A 22799-nucleotide genomic window follows, 5' to 3' on the forward strand; every position below is an offset into this window, starting at 1 on the left:
CTCTTCATACTTCATTGAATCGGGATGATTCACTTCAAATTTCATTGAATCGGGATGATTCAGTTAAAACTTCATTGAATCGGGATGATTCATTCAACAACACAGAATCAGGATGATTCTCTTCAAACCTTCACTGAATCGGGATGATTCATTCAACAACACAGAATCAACATGATTTACTTTAAATCTTCACTACATGGAGTTGGATCTCCCCCTGGTTCCAAGGAGTTCTCTTGAATTTTTTCAATAAGCGATTTAGTTCAGTACGCCGTTTTGTATGTTACCTTCGTCCAGCTTGGAGAGCTTTTTTTTTTTTTTTTTGGTTAGTCCCAAAATGCATGTTATCGTACTTTTAATGTCCGTTGAAAAGTTCAATATTTTTTTAAGAAAAATTATATGTTCAGAAATTTTATGAGTTTCTTAATTACCGCTAACAATTACATAAAATTTGAAAAACAACATCGAAAACAAAATCATTAATCTGAGATTGCTTCGAAAACGAAGCAAACATTTTACACGGATTGGCACACTTGCCAAATGTACAATAAAATACACAAATTTAGTAAACATAAATTTCCCAAAAATAGAACTGAACTTTGATAAATCTTCTATTAGTTATGCCTGTGATGTCTACAAAATCCTAAATGCTTTTAGAAATTAATTTTAGACTATACTTCTCTTTGAAAACCACAATTAGATGTATAAGTTGTTCTCAAATATTAAGAAATAATAATTTAAAATTTTTATAAGCTCACCATTCGAATATGTAGCAAATATTAGAATGCCTTTTCAGAATAATGGTAAATAAATCATTAATTTAAAAGAAGTATTCTTATTGCATAAAAAAATATTAGTGCACAGATTAAATAATATACTAGATAAAACCCTTTCCACTTTTAAATCACTTCTATTCTCAAAGAGGATAAGAAAATATCCGTTAATATTATTCATAAAATAAAATAAAACAAAACATATAAGTCATTCATTGATAGCAATATAGTCATAAAATTACTAAAAGAATTATGTGCACCGGAAACATTTATCAATCAGAATAAAAATAATATTTTGTTACGCAAACACTTTTCGTTCAGAAGCGAAACGAAATTTTACTTTTGTTGACTTCTAATGAAATTAATCTTCAGTTAGAACACAGAATTAAAACACAGGAAATTCAAATAAAAATCAGTTATTTAAACAATGTAAGACAATATAAATTCTTAAAGTGCAGCATAGCTTAAAGAAAACACCTAGAGCTTATATATATTTTATATATGATTCTGTTTCATTTTCAAAGACACATTTTATTCCATATTATTAAATATTAACGATGTTATAGTTAGAATTTTATATTGTTTCAAGTAAAACTGTTATCTCTTTTTAAGTTAAATGCTTATTAAGTGAAAATCTCTTTCTTATTAAGTTAAATGCTATCTGTTATCTTCGGGTGAAGATGAAACCATGCAATGTGCAAAATAACCTTCGGGTGAAAATAAAACCGCTACTTTATGCAATTTCCAAAATAAGTTTAGGGTGAGGACTTCGCTGGTGAGAGTAGTACCTAAAACCTGGAAAAGAAAATGAGTCGATGCCCTGGAGTTGTAAATTAAACACGGTTTTTTTCTCAATTGGAAAAATCATTCGAGCAGCACGTTGGGTAGCCAACTATAACCAAAACTAACATAAACAAAAATTCACTTGGCCTTTTTAAATAGTTTTAATTTTCAAAACACAATTAAGATAAAACATTACAAATAAGGGCGTTATAATTAAACATTTAAGTTACAAAGTAAATCTCGGGGAGCAGAATTTCGGGAAACAGCATGCTTAGTTCATGACTCCCGTACATCAACTGAAGACTAGAGTCTTTTTGGGGGGCTGGTGTTTATTCCTGCGGCCGCTAGGTGGCGCTCATTGAGCCGTGGGGTTACAGTATCACTTTCTCCCACATATGAATTTATTTGGTTAGGCAAGTTATCGTTCATTTGCAGACAATATTAGCACTTTTCGACCAAAACTGGGGCTAAACGAAATGCTGCTTGTTTAATCATCAGCAGTTCCAAAGTATACAATTAGTCAAATTTTGGGCTCTTAGTTAGTGATAATATTTATTATATCAACTAAAACTCTAATTACATGAGCTCAGTTTAAATTAGGATACAAAATTAAAATCTTTAGATTTTTCACTTTTTAAAATTATATCTATTCCATTTAATCTGAAGTGTCTTGTTGCGAGTAATTTAAGAGAAATACAAGTACTTTCACCAAGACACTAAGTGACGTGGTAAAAATAACAGTTTTAATAATATTGTTATATAAAATTTTATATTATTATTAATAATATTTTAATGTATTGGTATTAATGTTACTATAACTATAATAATTATTATTAATATTAATATAAGAATAATTAGAATAAATAAATAATAATAATAAAATACATATTAAAAATTAATTTAAAAACATCATAATTATTTTTCAATAAAAATATAAATAATAATAATTAAAATAAATAATCTTTTGTCCGCTTTAAGAAACGCTTAATATAAACGATTGTACTAATTAGGACAGAGGTTCTCAAAAGAGGAGATTTCACGGTTTCAGGGGTGGGGTGGGGTCGTCCTCCTAATTAGCCGTTCAGTATTTAATTTTAATTTTATGAATATAAAATATTTCTTTTATTCAAGGTTAGGTATTGACCAACATTTTCTCCAATTTTTATTGTTTAGTTTTATGAAACAGGTCTCAAAATAATCTAAATTTAAATACGTACAAACGTATTTTTCAAGATTCTTAAAAACGTAGGAGCATCTCCTATTAAAAGTGAAACAAGTGTATGAGGAAAGTAAGGTTGAGAACCAGTGCTATATGAAAAACATGATGCACTAAGACGTTACTTGTGCAGTAACGAAATTTCGTACGCGAATGGCTTTCAATCGAACATGCAAAAATGGAATTTTAGAAGAAAATTATTAAATAGTGCATTTCATCTCAGCATTCGGATCGTATATAAAAGAGGAGAAATTCCAACTCCAGGGTACTTCTATTTGCTTATTGGTAAAGACTTAATTACTCAAGTCAACTACCATTCCTCATTTCCTCATTTTGAATCCTCATTTCGACCTGATCAAAATCATACTGACGGGTTCGCATATAGAATAAGCAAGCATTTAGGGTAACCCACACCAGTGTGCTTGCTTCGACGTAGTTGCCGCTATATTTTTTTCGCCAAAGTAACGCAGAGGACTTAAACGTAAGTTCGCTCGTGTTTTTCATCCTTTTTACCCGCGCCGTTAAAGAACAGCAAAAGCTGACTAAATTAGTATCACACGTGATATTCTGAAAGAACTTCTTGTATATGCTTTTCACACACCGATTAGTTTTTGTTTAAAGAAATTGTAATTCAGATGAGTAAAATCATCACCACTGTTTTCTGCGTCCTCGATTCTTTCAAATCACATTTAGGTGGAATCTTTAAATGAATTTCATTCAAGTTTTGCCTCAATGTTTAGCAGTGGGAAAAAGAAAATATGTGTTTAATGTTATTCGGTTTATCAAGAAGAACTAGACGCACTAACAGAAGCTTTGAATCGAATTAATAAGAAATTAACAGTTCGATGTGTTATAAATATTTGCACTGATGCCCTACTGTACTTCAGGCACTCGCCCAACCAGATCATAAAAATCGTCTGATTAATGAAATAAAAGACTTATTTAAAAAGGCTCAAATAAAAAATATTGATAAATTTACGCTGGGTGAGAGTATACAGTGGAATTGTCGGAAATGAAAAGGCGGACACCCTTGCTAAAATGGTGATGAGACCGATAATTTTGTTATCTAAGATTCCAGGAAAAAGATCATTACTGAAATGGAAAACTGGATTTATACAGAATGGAGTTTTTGCTGGGAGTCATCTAGTAAGAAAAAAGAGTTAATGAAAAATATAAAGTTAAACAAGAAGACGAATATTACAAATAATAATGTTGATATAAATCAGGTACTGACTAATCACGGACGTTTCCCGGCTTATTTTACAGAATATTGATAAATATTCTGTAGTTCTATTAGATAAATACTCTTAATATGTGATAAGTTTGAGGACGTCAAGCACTTTGTCTGCGAATGTGCGCTTACCCGGAGTGCAAGAGAGAAATATAGAAAGAATTTGAAGGAAGATTTTAAAAAGAACTGCTCAAATTTGAAAGATTTTGCAGAGACAATAATGGAGATTATAAATACGATTAAAGATAGAATTGGAATTCGGCACGGAGACTCATATTTTGGACTTTATATGTTTTTCTTATATTTTTTTTTTCTGGGCAGTCCCATGTTTTTAGGTCCATGTTCCATGCCGGTTAGGAGGATTGGGGCTGTGTCCTCATAATGATAATGATAATGTGTTTAATGTATACTATAGAATTTTCTGTTGCACATAAAGGAAAGAGCTACATTGAAAAACCCCTTTAAAGAAAAAGAATGCATATTTATAACAGAATTTTCCCACCTATATATTCATACTTCACCTTTAAATTTTCTGCCTTAAGACTGCTTCTTAATTATTAAAGTGCACAGTGCTCGCTATTTTATACTAGAGAATTTCCTGTTGCACATAAAGGAAAGAGCTACATTGAAAAACCCCTTTAAAGAAAAAGAATGCATATTTATAAAAGAATTTTCCCACCTATATATTCATACTTCACCTGTATGGAACACCATAAATAGTAGAAAACAAAATTAATTAAACTTTCTACAAATTCAAATTTTCTGCCTTAAGACTGCTTCTTAATTATTAAAGTGCACAGTGCTCGCTATTTTAAACGTAATAAAATGCTCCATAAGTAACTCAACACCAAATCCTTAAAAATGAAATTTCTTCAACAGAATAACTATTTCTGCAGTACAGCTGCAAAAAAGTATTATGTAAAGTACACCTGTTAAATTTTCTACAAGTCAGACAGAAAGACAACTACAGCCTGTACCATACGATACGTATTTATTAATTATTAGATGAACTACTGATAGAGTGCCTTCTATTTGTTTCATTATTTTTAGTTATGGGTATCGTTGCAGTCAGCTGAGTTGTTAGAGCGTTGGAAAACAAAAGTAAAAATCGAGAATTCCGATCAATGATGTTTCTATCTCTGCAATTTTAGGTTCATCACCTGCATTTCTTATTGATTTAAACGAGATTTCGTTATTTAATCATTAATCATTTTATTTCTATTTCATCTATTACTATTATAGTTTTCGATTCCACTAATCCATTGTGTGTTCATTTCTCTGCACTTCCTTCATAAATTACATCTTTATTTTTCCTTCGTAATATATTTAATTCTGTAAATAAACTATCAAACGTTTGATCCTAATCTTAAAAGCGAAAATGAGAAATGTACACCAATAATAAAATTATCTACATATTAATATGGCTTTTCTCCTTAAAGGCTGAATGCAATGATTGTTAAAACGTGTTTAAAGATCTTATTGAAAAATTCTTTCAGCCAGTTAGTTTATAAAAAGTAAATAAATAAGAATTTGAAAATATAAAATTTCGATATTTCTAAACAAAAACCATTTTTAATGTTTTAAATTTCTTCCCAAATTCGCAAAGAAGAGTATTTTTTTTCTTTTTATTAGGGATAAAATGCAGTACATAATAAAAATATGGTAAGAACTTTAGAAAGAAAAACGTTGACCAGTCAGATACTAGTTTCCGAGAGAGATATTGAAATTCTGGTATTAGCTACGGCTACAAAAGTTTAAATATTATTTTCTAATAAGGCGTTCACCTTTTCTCAATATATGAATCAATTCTCAAAATGAAATTATATCTCTAAATGCAGATGCTTTACAGAAGTTTATTAAAATAATTTTACACAACAAAGACGCTGTAAGCGAGATACATATTACCTACTATTCCATTGTCTTTACAGTCTAGCTTTAGGTTGCTTTGTTTCAGATTATAAGCGCACTCTTGCGTCAGTTTTAATGCCGATAAATTTACAGGTCGCTATTTTGATAAAAATGGTAATTACGTCGACTGGATCAGAAATAAAGCTGTCGAAAATTTTGAAAAGAAGGTCAACTGTCTAATAAAACAGTATGATAACTATACTGATATGTACGGAAGGAAGGTAAGCTAGATTCATAGCTGTTTTTCTTCTTATGCACATGTGGGTATGTGGGTTTGCTTGTTTATATATAAATATGCACATAGTATGACGCTTATTAAACTCATTATTTAGTAAAATCAGCAGCTATTACATTTAAATTTCAAAACCCTAAGCAAATATATACTAATCATTAATAGGAAAACTGCCGTTTAGTAAACTCATCTTCGCCGCTTTTAAAATCAGACCAGCAAAGGGATAATTTTTCAGTGTCTTAATATCCCTCTGGTACCCATCAAAGCTGTTTTATAGTTCATCCATTTAACTTATTTAGGATTTTAGCTTATTTGTCATTCAGGTATAAAGCGTTTGATATAAAAGAGTTTAGCTGAAATATATATGAGTGCAGTTCTACCACCGCTGTTAGACACTGTTTCCAAAGCTCTTTCATCTAAATGCGGAGGAGAGGAACAAAATTTACTTAAGTTAGGAAGAGCAATTCTCTAAAGATATAGTTGGAAATGCAGCCTTCGCAAATTATCATTTAAGTTTACCACATTGAACATTCTCCCGTTGGAATACCATATTATGTTCATAGAGATCTCATGAAATACTGCTGGCGTTATCTTTCGTTATGAATCTTTGAACAGAAAACGAATGATTCCTGAAGGCTGAACTTAAAACAAGAAATGATGGATAATTCTCGTAACCATGAAGTGGACGATCGATTGGACAGATAAAGTGCAGTCTCTCTGTTGCTCTTTCGGTTATACTGTACGAGTTTTTAGATTGAAATTTATTGGAGTAAAATTCTTTTTTAATTTGTTGTTTGAACAAATTGAAACAAGTAGAAAATCTTTAAGAGGAAAGATTTAAGGCTTAGGAGAGGACAGGTTGTAGCAATATTAAGATGTCCATAAGAAGGTCAACAAAAGATAACACTTATTTAAACTAATAATTAAATAAAAATTGATAATGAACTAAAAATTGTACAGATATCTCAAGGAAGTGCAAAAGAATTGAAACCTCTCTTCTTGGATGATCTCAAACTGTGATAATAAAAATGAGCCCTATTTTTAGACTCGCTTGAACCTCGTTTGATACCATAAAAACTGTAGAATTCGCTAAAATGCTACAATAAAATTTTGTAATTACTTGTGGATAGCTCAGCAGAAGGAAAATGAGAAATAACATTGCTTGTAATGAGAAGCAAGAGGAAGATCATCATGCGGTTAATAACTGGATAAAATACGTTTTTGTAATTCATATTACTGAGTAAATTGAACGCTGATATGATGAACCGAGGAAAAATTCCAAAAACGCGAAGAATTCAAAAATATATGCTGCTCTTAAAAATTTTGTGATTTTGCGGTTGCATTTTATGTGACCTTGAGTGAGAATAATGTGGTATTTAATAATAATGTTAAAAAGGCAGAAAAGGGGTATGAGTAGGTGATCTTGTAAAGAAAGCTGAACATTGCTAAGATGAACTGGGAAAAGACTGGAAACAGTATTAGGCAGCACTTAACATCCCATTGATATTCTAAAAATAAGCTGCTTTTAAGGGGTGTTGGAACCCCAAAATCTTCAAAAAATTGTGATTTCGGATTTTTGCATTTTCAAATTCTCTACACTTTTAGCTTTCTAAAAATACCATTCTTTAATCTCTATGAAAATTAGAACTGTAAAAAAAATCTAGTTTTAATATGTCGTCGACTGCTTTGATCAATGAGGATTTTTACATAAAATCGCGTTTTTCTCCAAACGTGATTTTTTTATACTCGATGTACCATATCTCAGGAACTACTGCTTACAGGTATTTAATATTTTTATGGCTTATTTATTAAGGTTTCCTAATATTTACTGAAATGAGCTTTTTGTGATAAACTTAGAATAAAAAATTTTAAAATGTTTTTTGTGTGAGAAAAGTGCTAAATTTTACTATGTCTAACAAAATATTCTGTAAATTACTCTAAAATTCAAAATGTTTCAAAAGCTCATTTCAGTATAATCAGATAGGTACACTTTAATTACACAAAAAATTTCAAGCGTGTATCTACAGCAGATTTTGAGAAAAGGTACATCGAAAATGGCCAATTTAACATTGTCGGTATAGGGGTTTCTGATACCCCTTAAAGATTTTGTGATATTACTGTTGAATTTTAAGCGGCTTAGGGTGTAGAGTTTGTTTAATAATAAAATTTTAAAAAATTGTGTTAGCAAAAATTAAATCCCAATGCAGATTGGTAAACTGCGAGCTAAGATTCTGGTAAACAGGAAACTAATTGGTAAACAGGAAAAGAATAAAAACCTTAACAAACTGTCTGGTGCAACGTTAACTTCTGGATTCTTTCAGATTGTTCAATTATTGTAGGGAAGGAGGTGTTAGCTATTAATGTGTTCAATCAAATCCTGCATTCCTGTGAACTCATTAGTTTCCCTGACAGGAAAAGGAAAATAAAAATGACTAGCTGTTCATTGATCTATCGTTCAGCGAAATAATGACTGACTTTATCGCACTTCTTAATTTCTTAATAAGTACATTAATCTGTTGAATAATATGTAAATTTCTTTCCAAACAACTTCGGAAAGATGTATTTGCAAAATAAGTCAACATGCAGATTTCTATGCACTTTTAAATGCCTTGCGCTGATATACCTAAACAAGACCGCAGAGATAATGCTGCAAATGTAATGTTGCAATATTAAAATCAGTATAATAAATAAAATATGTCAAAGCAATTCATTCATTGCAGTTTTGGACTTCATACATAATTCTTTGTAGCCTTGCGTACGCTTATTTTAAAAAGTTACCCGACAAGTCGCGTCACATAGGTGAAGTCTGTAGTAATTCAGCATAACTTTTAGAAAGTGTTAACATTTTCTTTACAGAAGAAGTGTATGAAATCACATGGTGCAAAACAGCATAACTTACGTTACAAAGAAAGCACAATTAAAAGATATTTCGACCGTATAGTGCATTATCAGCCACATGCGTACTCTGCATATCAGTGAGCCAACAACTCTCTGTTTTCTTTGATCAAAAATTAAAGTTGGCCTCATTGGCCTACTATGACAGATACTAAAGAAGCATTCTACCAGTGTGTCCAGGAATACTGTGCGGTTGGAACTTCGAAGATAAATAAGTAATAATATTTTACATTTCAGGTAGAATATCATGTAAAACACTACTTGAACTACGACTGACTATACAAACATTTGTTGCCGCGAATTACCCTATATAGATCGTCTGCATCGAGTGAGCATTAGAATTAATCAGTGCAATAAAGAAAGCAGAATAGGACGTCTGTTTCACCTGCGAAGAATAGGAGGGAAAATAGCATAATTCGAAGTGTTAAATTTAATTTAACCACATCAGTATTCTTATCACAAAAACTCAGCTGAACTTTTAAAGGTTCGAGTTTCGAGTTTTCTGCAACATTTGTGCCATCATTCGTTCTGCCAAAAATAACTCTCATAGCATTTTCAACATTCGTTCCAAGAACTATCATTTTGAGGAGTAAAGTTTGATGTTAGAGAATTAGGTTGCTTTTATATAGTCGAATTGCTATACGAAAACGTTTAGGAAACTGAGGTCTTTAAAGAAAAGCAGAGTTAATCACTTTCGCACCAGCCTTCATGTCTTTAATTCCATGTCATGTAAATTTAGGTGAAACGTTTTAATAATTACTGTATTAATATAACTTCTCCATGTATGAAAATGTTCTATAAGCTTTGAAGAAATTTCAACATCACAATGATGGAGTTAAATAAAATGCCTTTTCAAAGGGGTTAATTCCATAAAGAAATGATTAACCTTAATTGTGCAGCTATAGACTAGTTAATTGAGTTAACGTAAGCATTGCGTACCTTATTTTGAAATAGAAACACTTTCCTTTATTTAAGATAATTCAAATATTAAAATTTATATTTTTATTTCCAATTTTACCTTACTTGACTCATAATCAAAAAAAAAAAAAAAAAAAAACTAAATTGCTAAATAATTATTCCAAAAGATAAAATTGCATAGTATATATTAACTTTCGCTAAACTTAAAAGATCCGAACACAAATTTTGCACTCTCTTAAACAAATAAATAATTGAGAAATAGCATAAAATCCCAGAAAAGGTTTTATTTTCCCTCTGGTTTCTTTATTTAAAAGGGCTTATTCTATGGTAGGGAAGGAGAAACAAGCTTTAACCCAGCACTCGATTGTCATTCCTCAGTTTCCAAATGAAACAAAAAAAAGCTATATTAATTCAAACTAACTTTGGATTCTTTGCAGATCGATGGGAAGGCACAGCAAGGAGAAAGTATAGCTGATAATAGTGGTTTAAATGCAGCTTACAGGGTAAGAAAAGCTGAAAGGTTTAAAGACTTAAGTTATATATATCATACTTATGTTATGCTATCATACTTGCAAACTTAAGTTATATATATCATACCGTTTCTTCTTTTGAGTAGTTTTCCCTTAGTCTTTCAGCCACTAGGTTCTGAAATTGTTTTATGTATTGGCGTAACTTTCGACTTCCTTCAGAAAGCAAGCTTCCCTAAATTTTAAAATAGGTTCGTCCACATTTTGTTTACTTTTTCGCATTAATTCATTTGCCCGAGAACTTTGGGTTCGTGGGTTCCGGTTGATGAAGCAATAATAATGAAGAGTTTCAGAAAAACAGTGACATTTAATGCTCTTTGTGGCTCTGAATATCACAGCACGTGAAAAGACAGACTAAAAGGTGGCGATGCTAGTGATGAAAATGGGATGATCTGAAAACTGTAGCAAAGACGACACAGACCCAGCAGTTCTGAATGATTTGAGGGCTTAGTATTAGCAGAGGATAAGGGAGAGCATGATTCAAGACTCAGGGAAGTAGAAATTTAGACTTCCCAAGTATTATTACCTGCATATTAATAATTAGTGGATTAATTCATTGCATACTGTAATGCTAATATTACTATGCATTGTTAGTGTAATGCAGGTTTCTTTTGAACAAATAACAATGTTAACTACCGATCATTTATCCTTGAAAATGTTTTGCTATGTTCTTTCTCTAACTGTGTCCTTCGAAAATTAAATTATCCATACAATTTCCCCTCTCGATTTTGGTAAGATAAAAATATTAGAAAAAGCAGAAAAATACGTGAAAGCTATCTTGGAAAATTTGAACCATTACTAAACATTACGCACTGCAGAAAAAATTATGTTTTTGTCTGCATAAATTGAATGCGGATTCCTATGCATCTTTCACGTTAATTTCAAACTGATTTATAGAAATATTTCATTTCATGGTATTCGGTTAATCTTGTGAGAGAAAATAATAAAAAACGATGAACAGGAAAATGCATTTCATATTAAAAACGTGCGTATGACCAAAAATATATCTGATTTCAGTTTTGTAGTTAGCACAGCTTTAGCAAAATCACTGTTGACTAGGTTAACGTCTAGTCGATTAAGATCTAAAGCGCATCATTTGAAACGACCTTCATTACTTGCCTGATGTTTACAAAAGGGAACATTTAAACTAGTATAGACCCACCAGCGGCCTAGAGGGAAAGTCGCTGAATACTGGTAGTTCAGTTCAGAGTTCTAATCCCGGAGAAATGGCTGACGGCATGGGCGTTTTCTTGGTTTTCCCGATGTGTAACGGATATACGAGGCCGTTTCCCTTACAGAGACCTCCAAAAAGACATCTTTGCCCTATTTGGTTTAATTATGACAAAGCCCTCGAGAGCTTTGTCATAATTAAACCAAATAAAAAAACAGTTAAACTGTATTATTATTATAATAAACTAAAGAAAATATACCAGGAAGAGAATGCGCATTTTTGTTTTTAAATCACTCATGCTGTTTATTGTAATACTATGCAGAGTTTTTAAAGCTTTGGAAGACGTGTAGCAAGATTAACTATAATGCGTGTATTTGCCAGCAAGAGCTGGTGATTACTGTCACATGATAAGAAGATTTATGGCGCTAGATAATTGAATTACTTTGTGAGGTTTATCTATTTATTTTTAACTAATTAATAGTTAATTTTTAGTACTTTCCTATCACTCTCTTTGCACTCAACCTGTGCATTCCAGAATGCAAATGATATAGCGAGAGTTTATTCGCATTGAGAAAGAAAAAGAAAAAAAGTTATGCTATTTTAGCAAGAGTTTCAGAAGTTAGTGTTAGAGCGTGTCTGCCTGGTTCAGGCCAAGTTGCGCCATGATTTATTAGCGATTTAATTCTGTGGCTTTGAGTCACTGTGGAGTCATTGGGTTATTTTGGAGCAGGAGACATGAAAAATGAGCAATGTTTTCGTCATGACTCGAATCCTAGACCTCTCGAATACCCGCCGAGTGTGCTACCGTTACAGCATGAAAGCATGCAGAAAGGAGGGAAAAAATACCTTGTAACTTTTAACAAAAATTATATATATGAGACTTTATATGTATAACACATATAACTGAAGAGACGTAACAAAAGATTGCACATATTATTTTATTGTTTGATTAGTGTAAACGAGTACTTGCAGAAATTATTTTTCAGCATATATATTATCCCATATTTAAGAGATATTAATTAGAGCAGATATTTCAGAATAGGAATCCTGCGTTTTCAGTAAGATACTATCAATAATTTGCCAAATTTTCAGTTAGCAGATATGCATCTAACATATGGAGTGACTGTTTCCAAAGGGAAAGCAAGCTTTACGAATGTGCGATGAGCGGTAGCTAATAGGCGATTTCCAAATCACCAGATTTTTGTGCGGCTGCATCAAAGATTGTCCGATACGTTACCTTTCCGGATACTTAAAAGGGATTTGGAACGAGGATACGAACACCTGAGTTAGGAGAGATGGTACTCCGTTATGCAGAATGAAATTAATGTGTTAACAGATGAGAGATCGCTGCAAACCCCATGTTTCCCAAATCATCCTTTGGAGAACCACTTGCCTTCATACCGGGAGCTGCAAATAGAGCAACTGCTATCTGCTTATTACTTATCGCGAGTCGCATCTGCGACAGTCCTCGTTGTCAAGGATTCATTTCTTTGTAACAATAAAACGCTCAATGATATATAACGCGCTCGGGTACACTAAGTGTACCCGAGCGCGTGGAGTACAGTACCAGGTGTTCATCAGGTTTCGAGGGGAGCATTGTTAGCGACCATCCAACAGACCCATATCTCATGCTTGTTCGTGTGAATGTTCGGCCTTATACAATTTTCTTTAAAGGAAGTCTTGTCCGGTCTGTTATATGAGCAAAACATCCAACAGCAGGAGATCAAAGAGATGTGGCCCTAGGAGGATGATGCTTCAGCCCATTTTACTTGTTCCGTTAGGAAACACTTGAATTCAACGTTTGGTCAAACGTGGATTGATTATGGGGGTACTCCTCCTTGATCTGTATGTTCACTGGAACTCTTTCACCTAGTTTTTTTCTCCGAGATTTACCTGAAAAGCCCTGCTTTACGAAACACTCGTAGCCAGTGAGGGTTTTCTTTTCGTGTGCATTAGCGTAGCTAGAGAGATCCTCCTTGAGATTGTCTACATATTCTAAAACATCCATCCAATTATTTTATGGATTTACGAATCCAATTATTTTAGGAATACAAATTCAATTTAAAAACATGAAAAAAAATAGTCAGAATGTATGTAAGTATTTTAAATATTAATTTCAATCTAATAGTAATTTATTAATTTAAATAGTAATTTATATGTATATATATGTATGTATACATAAATGCACGATATGCATCCATTACACAAATTTACACTATACAAGGTCATAGTTGAATATTGTATGATCAACAGCTTTTAAACCCAAATTTATTTTTCAATTTGCTTTTGAGAACATGTTTTAAGAACACGTACTTTTGAGAACGTATTTTAACTCTGAATCGTTCTGTATTTTTGCAGGCTTATCAGTCGTGGGTAAAAGACCATAAAAGCGAAGGGAAATTACCAGGACTGCAGAATTATACACAAGATCAGTTGTTCTTTATAAGCACAGCAAGAGTAAGTGCAGTGTTTACCACATAACACATTTAAAACATTTATAACATAGTATTAAGCGATTACATGGTTATTTAGCTGTAAATATCATTCTGAGAATGTTTGGGTGAAAGTATACTGGAATATATATAATCATTTCTAGAGACTTCTCGATTGCCCTACAGAAGCAATTTTTCTTTCTTAAAATACGTATCATAAGAAATCCCCGTCGAAGATATTTATCTAAAGATATTTATCTAAATTTATGTGCCCTTTGTATATGTTATAAACTGTAGTTTTATAAATATTCTCAAGGCAACAATGTTGGTAAGGGAATTAATCAATGTTGTTATAATTACCACTGATATAGGAAATGCAACAAAAGATATGGACCGAAGTTTATATCATTTGGCTTTGTGGCCGTTTGCAAGACACATTTAACACTTTGAATAATTCGCGTTTTAAATATTGCTTTAGATTTTAAGCTCTATGATAATTATTCAGCATACGTTTCTTGATTTAATGAGTTAAGCATCATAGAGACGGTGCTCAAAATAACAATGAGCAGTTTAAAATGAATATTTTTCTTTATATAAATTTTTAATAAAAAAAATGGAAGCAGAAATTCTTTTATAATTTAATTTCAAATACAAAGAAATGAATTAGTAGTATGAATAGTTTAAGAATAATAATTCATGTAATGGAACGATATACAGCTCATAGTAAAACTCTGTTTACGTTTCTAACTTTTAATCTAAAAATACCCACCTTTAATTTCTTTTACCTTTGAGAACCAATTGATTTTAAAGTAACTGAAAATACATTCACATCCACTGCCATAAAATGTACAGTTACTATTAGTCACCGTAATTGCATTATATTTTCCAGTTAATGTGTGAGAAATACACAGATGTAGCAAAGAATGAAGGTGCACATGCGCCAAGTGACGTTAGGTAAGTGAAAATATTAAATTCCTTTCTAAATAGTATAAATTGGCCTAATAATGATATATACAAACATACGCAAGGTGAAGCTCTTAAACAGTGAAATAGGTCTCGAATTCAGAAAAACTGCAGTTGTACAAGATATTTATGAACAGTAGAATGACTATGATGTTCGAATGAAATCAGTAGTAGTACCCCAAGAGGAGAAAGTTATGAAATTTACTCACAAGTTCTCAGAGATAGAGAAAAAATGTCAATAGCATTTTCAAGAATTAAAACTTTTATCTCGTTGTCATAAGAGGTACGTCCTACATAAATTAGAATAATGATTAGCGGATCTATAATAACGATTAGAATAATATCAGAAGACCTGAAATGAAGAAACATCAGTATCCAGTTTGGTGAATAAGTCTCTAATGACATCTCAAGGCATAAAATCTTCAAAGAGTTTGCCTCAATGATGGATGAATAATAGTACGCAAAAAGAAAGTCATACCTAATATGAAAGCATAAATTGGCAATCAGAGAAGATTTGTTAGATATTGCATGGACTGCATTTTCGTCGGACAAGATGGCGACATAGCACTCTGAATTAAGTTTACTTAATATCTCTTATCTCCCAGTGACTACTCTAATCAAAATCTTTACAGAAACAAGGAGTATTACATGTGTAATTTACCTTAACCGCAGTACGAGAGATATCATTGTGGTGTGTACTTTACATCTGAGTGTGTGTGGAAACGTTTAAATTAATTGCGAAATCACTCTTACAGTTTGGCACTAACACAAGACTGGTTGCCAAGACATTATCAGAGGTTGTTACAAATCATGCGTGTTCGTGATTTTTATACTGAGTATATAACTCGATTTCTTGTCTAATACTGTTTGACAGGATGACGTAAAATTCCATCACAAAGGGGTAATACACAGACATAACCGTCCCTTTTTGGCATCTAACAGTGTCATATCACAATAAACGTTGAAGCTTTATACTTTTACTGTAGCGTTGAAAACTAGTTATATCTCTTTTCAGCGATAAAATGGGTAACTTTAGAAATTCGACTTAAAAGCTGTACAATCTGTCCTGTCTTGAATGACATACGACAGTTATTTTACTCTAAATGGACACAACTTCCACAGAACTAGCTATCAAGGTTTAAAAATTATTTTGGTGCTAAATGACAATTTTTCAACACGCAGAAAATTCGAAATGATAGCTTCAGATTTAAGTAATATGCACATTTAAATTTTGAATCATCGTATTAATTATTATTGAGATATTATTTAGAGTATTTCAGATCGGATTCGAGAAGTACTGATAGCAAAATATTGCTAACTAGTTGATATTTTGTTAGCAGACGTAATTTCTTAACCGTTTCATTTTTCTTGAATTCGATCCAAAAAATAATCACATTTTTTATGGCATTTTTTTAATTTTATTTTTGTAAGTAGGAAAATGTTATTAAAATAAATTTTTGTAAAATTTTTAAGCATTTATAAAAACACTTTATTGCAAATAAAATAATAGTAGTTTTCTTGGACCAGCTCACCAGTGGTCGAGCGGTAAAGTCGCTGTACACTATAGTTCGGTCTGAGGTTCGAATCATGCAAACGAGCAGGCTGCATGGACGTTTTCGTGTTTTTCCCCATGCGTAACGTGTATATGAGACAGTTTCTCTTGTAAAGTCATCCAGGAAGGCCTTCTTTCCCTTAGGCAAATAGTTCTCGAGTGCTTTGCCGTAATCGAATAAACCAAAACCAAACCAAACCAACCCTGGAATTAGCCTTTTCTTCCTACAGAAGCAGCCCACCAGCGGCCGAGCGGTCAAATCGCTGAACACTGGTAGTTCGGTCCGAGGTTCGAAACCCGCGAAAGGGCTGGCTGCATGGATGTTTTCGTAGTTTTCCCCATGTGTAACGTGTATACGAGCCAGTTACCCTTAGAAAGCCCTCTACGAAGGCATCCCTTCCCTTAGGCAGATAGCCCTCGAGGCTTTGCCGTAATTAAATAACCTAACCTAACCTTCCTACAGAAGCCGCCTAACAGAGAAGTTCTATTTACAGTTGTATATATTGAAAATAACATTTGTTTACAATTATGTTCGATTAATATTTCGATTGTTTCGATTCATTTACATTTACTTACCTTTCTTTTTTTTTTCAAAGATCTGATTTAGTGTGATATATCTTAAAACAAGGCGAGAGGTAATGTTCAACATGACAGCTCAGACTAATGTACCGAGTTTCTTTTCTAATTCTTTTGCTGTTGACATTTTTCTTTTAATGAACACACATATCTCCGTCTTGCGGATATTAGGTTTTTCATGTCAGTAAAATCACATTAAAACTTTCTTTCTACTGGTCTTAATCGAGCTGTTAAGCACCCAAGAAGACATGTCTTTAACCTGCCACTTTTGCTTCCCTTTCAATCAGTCAAATGATAACTTCCAATCGAAACTGTTAATTCGTATCTTTACCGTCATTTTTTTATATTAGTAGCGAAGTCATCTAGACAATTTTTACTACTTCCAGACTCATTTACAGACGTTTCATGTTCTGATTCTGAATCATTGTCTGAATGGCAAGAGTTTAGCTTCATAGATTCTGAATCGGCCATTATTTTATGATAAAAAAACAGTTTTTCACTTACTTTTACATGAATAAAGTTAACAAATCAACCATAAAATGTATTCCGAAAGCTAAGAACTGAAAAATAAAAATTCTCTGAATCACGTAAACGACGTGGAACAAGCGCGCTCATTTGATCCGTTCGAATGAGAACAAAAGGGCGTTTACAAACTACAACTTAGAAGACCTCTATGGGATTAATTTGATATTAAAAATAGAAGCAATACAGGCAACACAGTAAGAGAAACAAATAATCATATTATCCTTATAGCATTTCTTCTTACTGTAGCCGGAAGAAAGTATTTCGCTGGATGGGTTAGCAGTCGGTGTAAAAGTCCTTAATAACTGGAGGATACATTTTCTTCAAAGGGACGTCAGTAGTCGAGAACTTAAATGTTGGCTAATTAAGCAGCCTGAAATATAATTTCAACTTTCTAATGATATTATATTCAAGAATCATTGATATTAGTTCTAAAATATAAATGTACGTTACTATTTATGAGAAATATCTTTTACTATAGATATTTATTTTTCTTTGGAGAATTTAACTAAAAACGTCAACACGCAGTTGTGCCAAATCGTAAAATCACGAATCAAAAGTTTAATCATAAATTAAAAACTCGTGCATTAAATGTGTGTGAATAATGAAAAATAATAAGTCACAATATTTCAGGGGCGTTCGCGGTTTATAGTCGTAGAGTTCTAACTTTGTAATCACCTAGAGCGTCATTAACATCCTATTACCCAGACAGTCATAAAATGTTTCAAATAACATTTTCATGTCACTTGATTTCAAAAGGAAAACATTAATTGTATTTGCAAGCAATCTCCGCTACTTGCGGATGGTAAAATAGCAAAAATTTCATATTTTAAGTGAGTACGGTAAACTGAGCTTAAGGAAATTTGGCCTAACTGCGGTAGTTAAAACTTGGGGTGTTTTGACATCGGCTAGCAAAATGGTTAATGCCGTAATGTAACAGGCCGAGTTGAGCGGTATAAAATAATGCTGCAAGTCACGTTGCGAAAAGCTTTACATCTAAAACACTAAAAATCCTCCCTTGAAATTCTCTTCAATCTTATTTGCATCCCTGTGATGGTTAGTGGAAATGAGAAATAATAGTAAACTTTAAAATCATAAAAATCGGTTAATTGATATAAATACATTACATAGTTGCTATCATCGACATCCTTGAATATATTTTGGCAACCGTTCTTTAAGATCCTTTATCCCAAATATCCATAATAACATCTTTATCCCAAATATCTATAATAACAGACATCTCCACGAATAAAACCCTTTTGTTGAGCAAATATTGATAATGCTCCAAGCGAAAGTCACACTCATCATACATGTATTTAAAATATGTTTTCTCTTTTACAGAACGATAGGAATGATATCTAATATGCCAGAGTTTTCAAAAGCATTTCAGTGCTCAGAAGATTCTAAAATGAACCGAAAAAATAAGTGTCGAGTTTGGTAGGAGAGCCAAACGAAGAATCGAAATTTTAGAAACGTTTTGTAGGGGTATTGTTATTATTGTTGTAACTGATATTGTTTACTGTTATCACTTTTGAATGTATGCATAAAACATTGTACTTAAGATTTAGAAGTAGTTACATAATTGTAAACTCTTCTTTCAATAAAATATTTAAATTTATTTGCAAATTATTTAAATTTTTTAGATAAATCAAATCATGAGAAAAGGATTTAGTTTCAATTAACTGAATGAGTTTGCTTAAAGAACTTATATGTAATATTCAAAACTAATACTTCAGAATCCTAGCCAGTAAATCTACGAATAAATTTAGTATTTTAAAGGCGAATCGAATCGATCAGATGGCAATGTAGGATCAAAAAATGGCATCGTCACGTGCAAGACGGAAGGGAATCGACCCCAGGCTTAGCTAACATCTTATCATGCAGCAATGATATAGGTAGCCGTAAGATGAAACTAGCTAAGCTATACGTTAATTTCATAAACGAATGCTAAAATCCCTAGGAGTTTCCAAAATGTGAAAAAATAAGTAATGGGTCTGGCAACTTCTATAATCTTCCTGTTTCTTACAAAAAAATCAGTCAAATTCAGAGAAGAAATGAGCCATTTTTATGGAATGTATTAATAGTTTATTTTTTATTTTAGAAGTTAATTATCTCAGTCGAAACCTTTACCAAAGAGAGCACTTCGCATTCTCAATAATGTTTCATTCCTTCCTGATAAGGATAATTTACAAGGTGAAGACATAAAAGCCACGATACTCCATCCTAGCATGACTTCGGTATGCCAATCAATAAAGCAGGGCATTTGGGAAGCATTGATAAAGAGACACAGAAGTGAATTTCTTTGACATTTTGTCTTAGCCATGGAGTAAAGGTGTGACATAATTGCAAAAATAGGAAAATAGACATCTTGAAAGTAGAAAATGGATATCTGAATCTTGGAATGATAATGAGTAAGTAAACCTGCTTTATTCCTGGAGAAGGTTGTAGGACCATTCAGGAAAAGAGATCTTATAAAGGACAGAAGAGATAAAAAAAACTAGGAACTACAGGCTTTTAGAAGATAGTGAAACTGTTGTATTACTATATGAGGGAAGGGTTAAAAAGCAAAACAACGTATAAAATGAAAATGGAACAATTAGAAAGGTGACCCATAGTGAAACATTAACAGCAGCTGAAAGAAAACTCTGTTTCGCAAAGATACAAGCTGTATCTGCTGTGGACATTTTGTTTCGCCCTTGCCTTAGCGTCCAGAAATCTTTTTTCTGGAGCAACTACTATCTATGTCCTCAGTTTTCTACCTAAACCTATTAATTACAGAGTTTTCACATTTACGAAGATTAATAAGATTCTAATGAGCAAAAGGTAATACAGAAAAGTAATAAATACTCTGAAGACAACACCTGCTGTAGGAAGTGAGAACATTTTACTTTCCTAAAACACGCTTTAGTTTAGCCTTGATGTTAACATTACCAGCCACAGAACAAGAAATTTTGGCCAATTGCAACAAATTAAATCCTAAAAACAGCAGCAATACTACTACAACCCCCCTCCTACTCCCGCAAAACTAATTCTAAAAAAACTGAAAACAAAAAACGATCTCGACCAGCAGACTCTGAAAGGCTCATAGTACACGAATTAATTCTGATGTGGAGGTAAATGGTTTTAAACCATAAGCACACCGTAATTTAAAATCATTGGCATTGGATAAAGTACTACCCTTTCGACCTCCTAGTTTGTCCTCCGAACCCACCTTGGGTATTCAACTCACTGCATTGTTCGTTGTAGCACCTTATGTGACGACAGCCGCAGCTAAGCGAGCAAATTTGCAAACTTCTCACCGATTAACATTTGAAATGGAAGTGGTTGCATACTATATTAATTTAATGATTCATTGTAATTAGAATTTACAATGAAATTTTATGCATTTAGTTTAACAGCAAATGTAAAATATTTGTGAGTTGCTGTCATTACATTCAGGAAATCATAAGTTGACCAAGTTTTTAAGTTGTTTAAATATATTTTACTTTTTATTGGTAACTCGCTATCGTTAGGCAGTGACGGCTCGCCTAATAAATTAAGTAAGTCACTGATTCACTTAAATGTTCCATGTATATGAGTTATATATGCGCTTGTTATATATGCACATATAAATGTGATACCCAATGAGCAAATTTGAAATAAAGCAATCAAATGCGTAAAATTCTCTGTTACAGGTGAAATTAAAAAAAATTCTTTCAAGAGTCCAACCTGAGAAAGAGAATTTTCAATGAAATCTCTGCAATTATGTGATTTGCTTTTTTGGAGATCACGAGTTGTCACTGATAATATATTATTTCTGTATCTCAAAGTATTTCATGTTCTTGCTGTGTGGCCCAGGTTAGCTAAAAGGTTGGATTCTTTTCCATTTAATCATCAGAAAGTAAAAAGCTTCTATGCCATAGCTGTTGAATGACTGAGTATCAGAATTGTTTGCTTCTTTGATTATTTGCTCGAATAAATACGCAGCTTCGTGTACTATTGTAACTCGTGGAAAATTAAATATTAGGTCGTTTTTGCTTATGGTGGGGGATTCACCTGCAGCCACAATTGTACCCATCGGTACAGTTTGTTCCCTGTCGAATCACGAAAAGAGATGGGGCGGATCTTCGCGAAGTTAAAAAATGTGCTATCAAATCCATATTACGAATAGTATTACACATGTTAGACTTACAATACGTTTTAACATTTGAAATTTAGCAGAAGACCTGCACTTTTATTTAAAACTTTAAATGAAAAGGCCTTCTGTCCGGTTTTTATTTCACTTGAAGAATGTGCATTTACGCATATGCTTGAGAATGCACCTCTACACAAAGCTTTTAGAAGTGTAGAATCATTATCACACACGCTCTAAATCAAATTTCTAAAATACCTGAAATATGTTGTAAAGAACAGCAAACTGAACGCATCCATTCACGCACAAAACAAACAAAAAAGTAGAACTTCAATTATGACCAAAGCCACCGCTCTGCATAAAATAGCCATTGCAGTTTGATTTAAAGAACTCATACATGGTAACGTGCATTATTTGTCGGCTTATAATTTTAAAATATATGTAGTTATTTATACGTATGTTATACGAAAAAATCGGTAGGCAACAACCTGACTATCAATTGTTTTCTTAATATGTATAATCTCAAACTAAATATATTTAAAAAAATCTAAGGCTTTATGCTTTATCGAATTGAAACTTGTTTTCATGTCAGATACATGTAATGAAGGAATTTGAAATTTTTTGAATCTTGAAGAACTAAATTTCCGAAGTATTTGAGAGTTCAACGTGTATAAGCTGCATTCATTTGTTTAAAATTTCGTAAATTTCGTAATTTCTTCTTGAAAAATTATCAAAGATAAATGCTAATATTGATCGATACCAAAGAACACTTTATCATCACGTTTTCCTTTCAGAAGAATAAACAAGATTTTTGCATCGCTTAGGACTCTACCTTTGAATGTCTGGGAGGTAATTCTCAGGTAATAGAAACCCAAAACAAAAACAGCGGTATTCACAGTATCACCAATGAACGAGACTGCCTGAATGCTTTTATATTAAACTGTATAATTTACGTGACTCAACTACGGAAACGGTAGATACGCAAAACTGAA

The 22799-nt window shown here is 32.4% G+C and overlaps 1 protein-coding gene across 1 annotated transcript in view; it reads left to right on the plus strand.

The window, feature by feature from the left end:
- LOC118205840 (neprilysin-2-like) overlaps positions 1–19281 on the plus strand; it is a 79458-nt gene extending 60177 nt beyond the window's left edge. The window contains exons 17-21 of the mRNA XM_085826460.1: positions 6002–6129; positions 10391–10456; positions 14010–14108; positions 14973–15037; positions 19038–19281. Coding sequence (XP_085682586.1) covers positions 6002–6129; positions 10391–10456; positions 14010–14108; positions 14973–15037; positions 19038–19137 — 458 coding nt within the window. The 3' untranslated portion in view covers positions 19138–19281. The remainder of the gene's footprint in view (positions 1–6001; positions 6130–10390; positions 10457–14009; positions 14109–14972; positions 15038–19037) is intronic.
- Positions 19282–22799: the final 3518 nt, after the last annotated feature.

The sequence above is a fragment of the Stegodyphus dumicola genome, chromosome 11, assembly GCF_044657685.1.
Source record: "Stegodyphus dumicola isolate Sdum_Otavi_A_Nest chromosome 11, ASM4465768v1".
NCBI lineage: Eukaryota > Metazoa > Arthropoda > Arachnida > Araneae > Eresidae > Stegodyphus > Stegodyphus dumicola.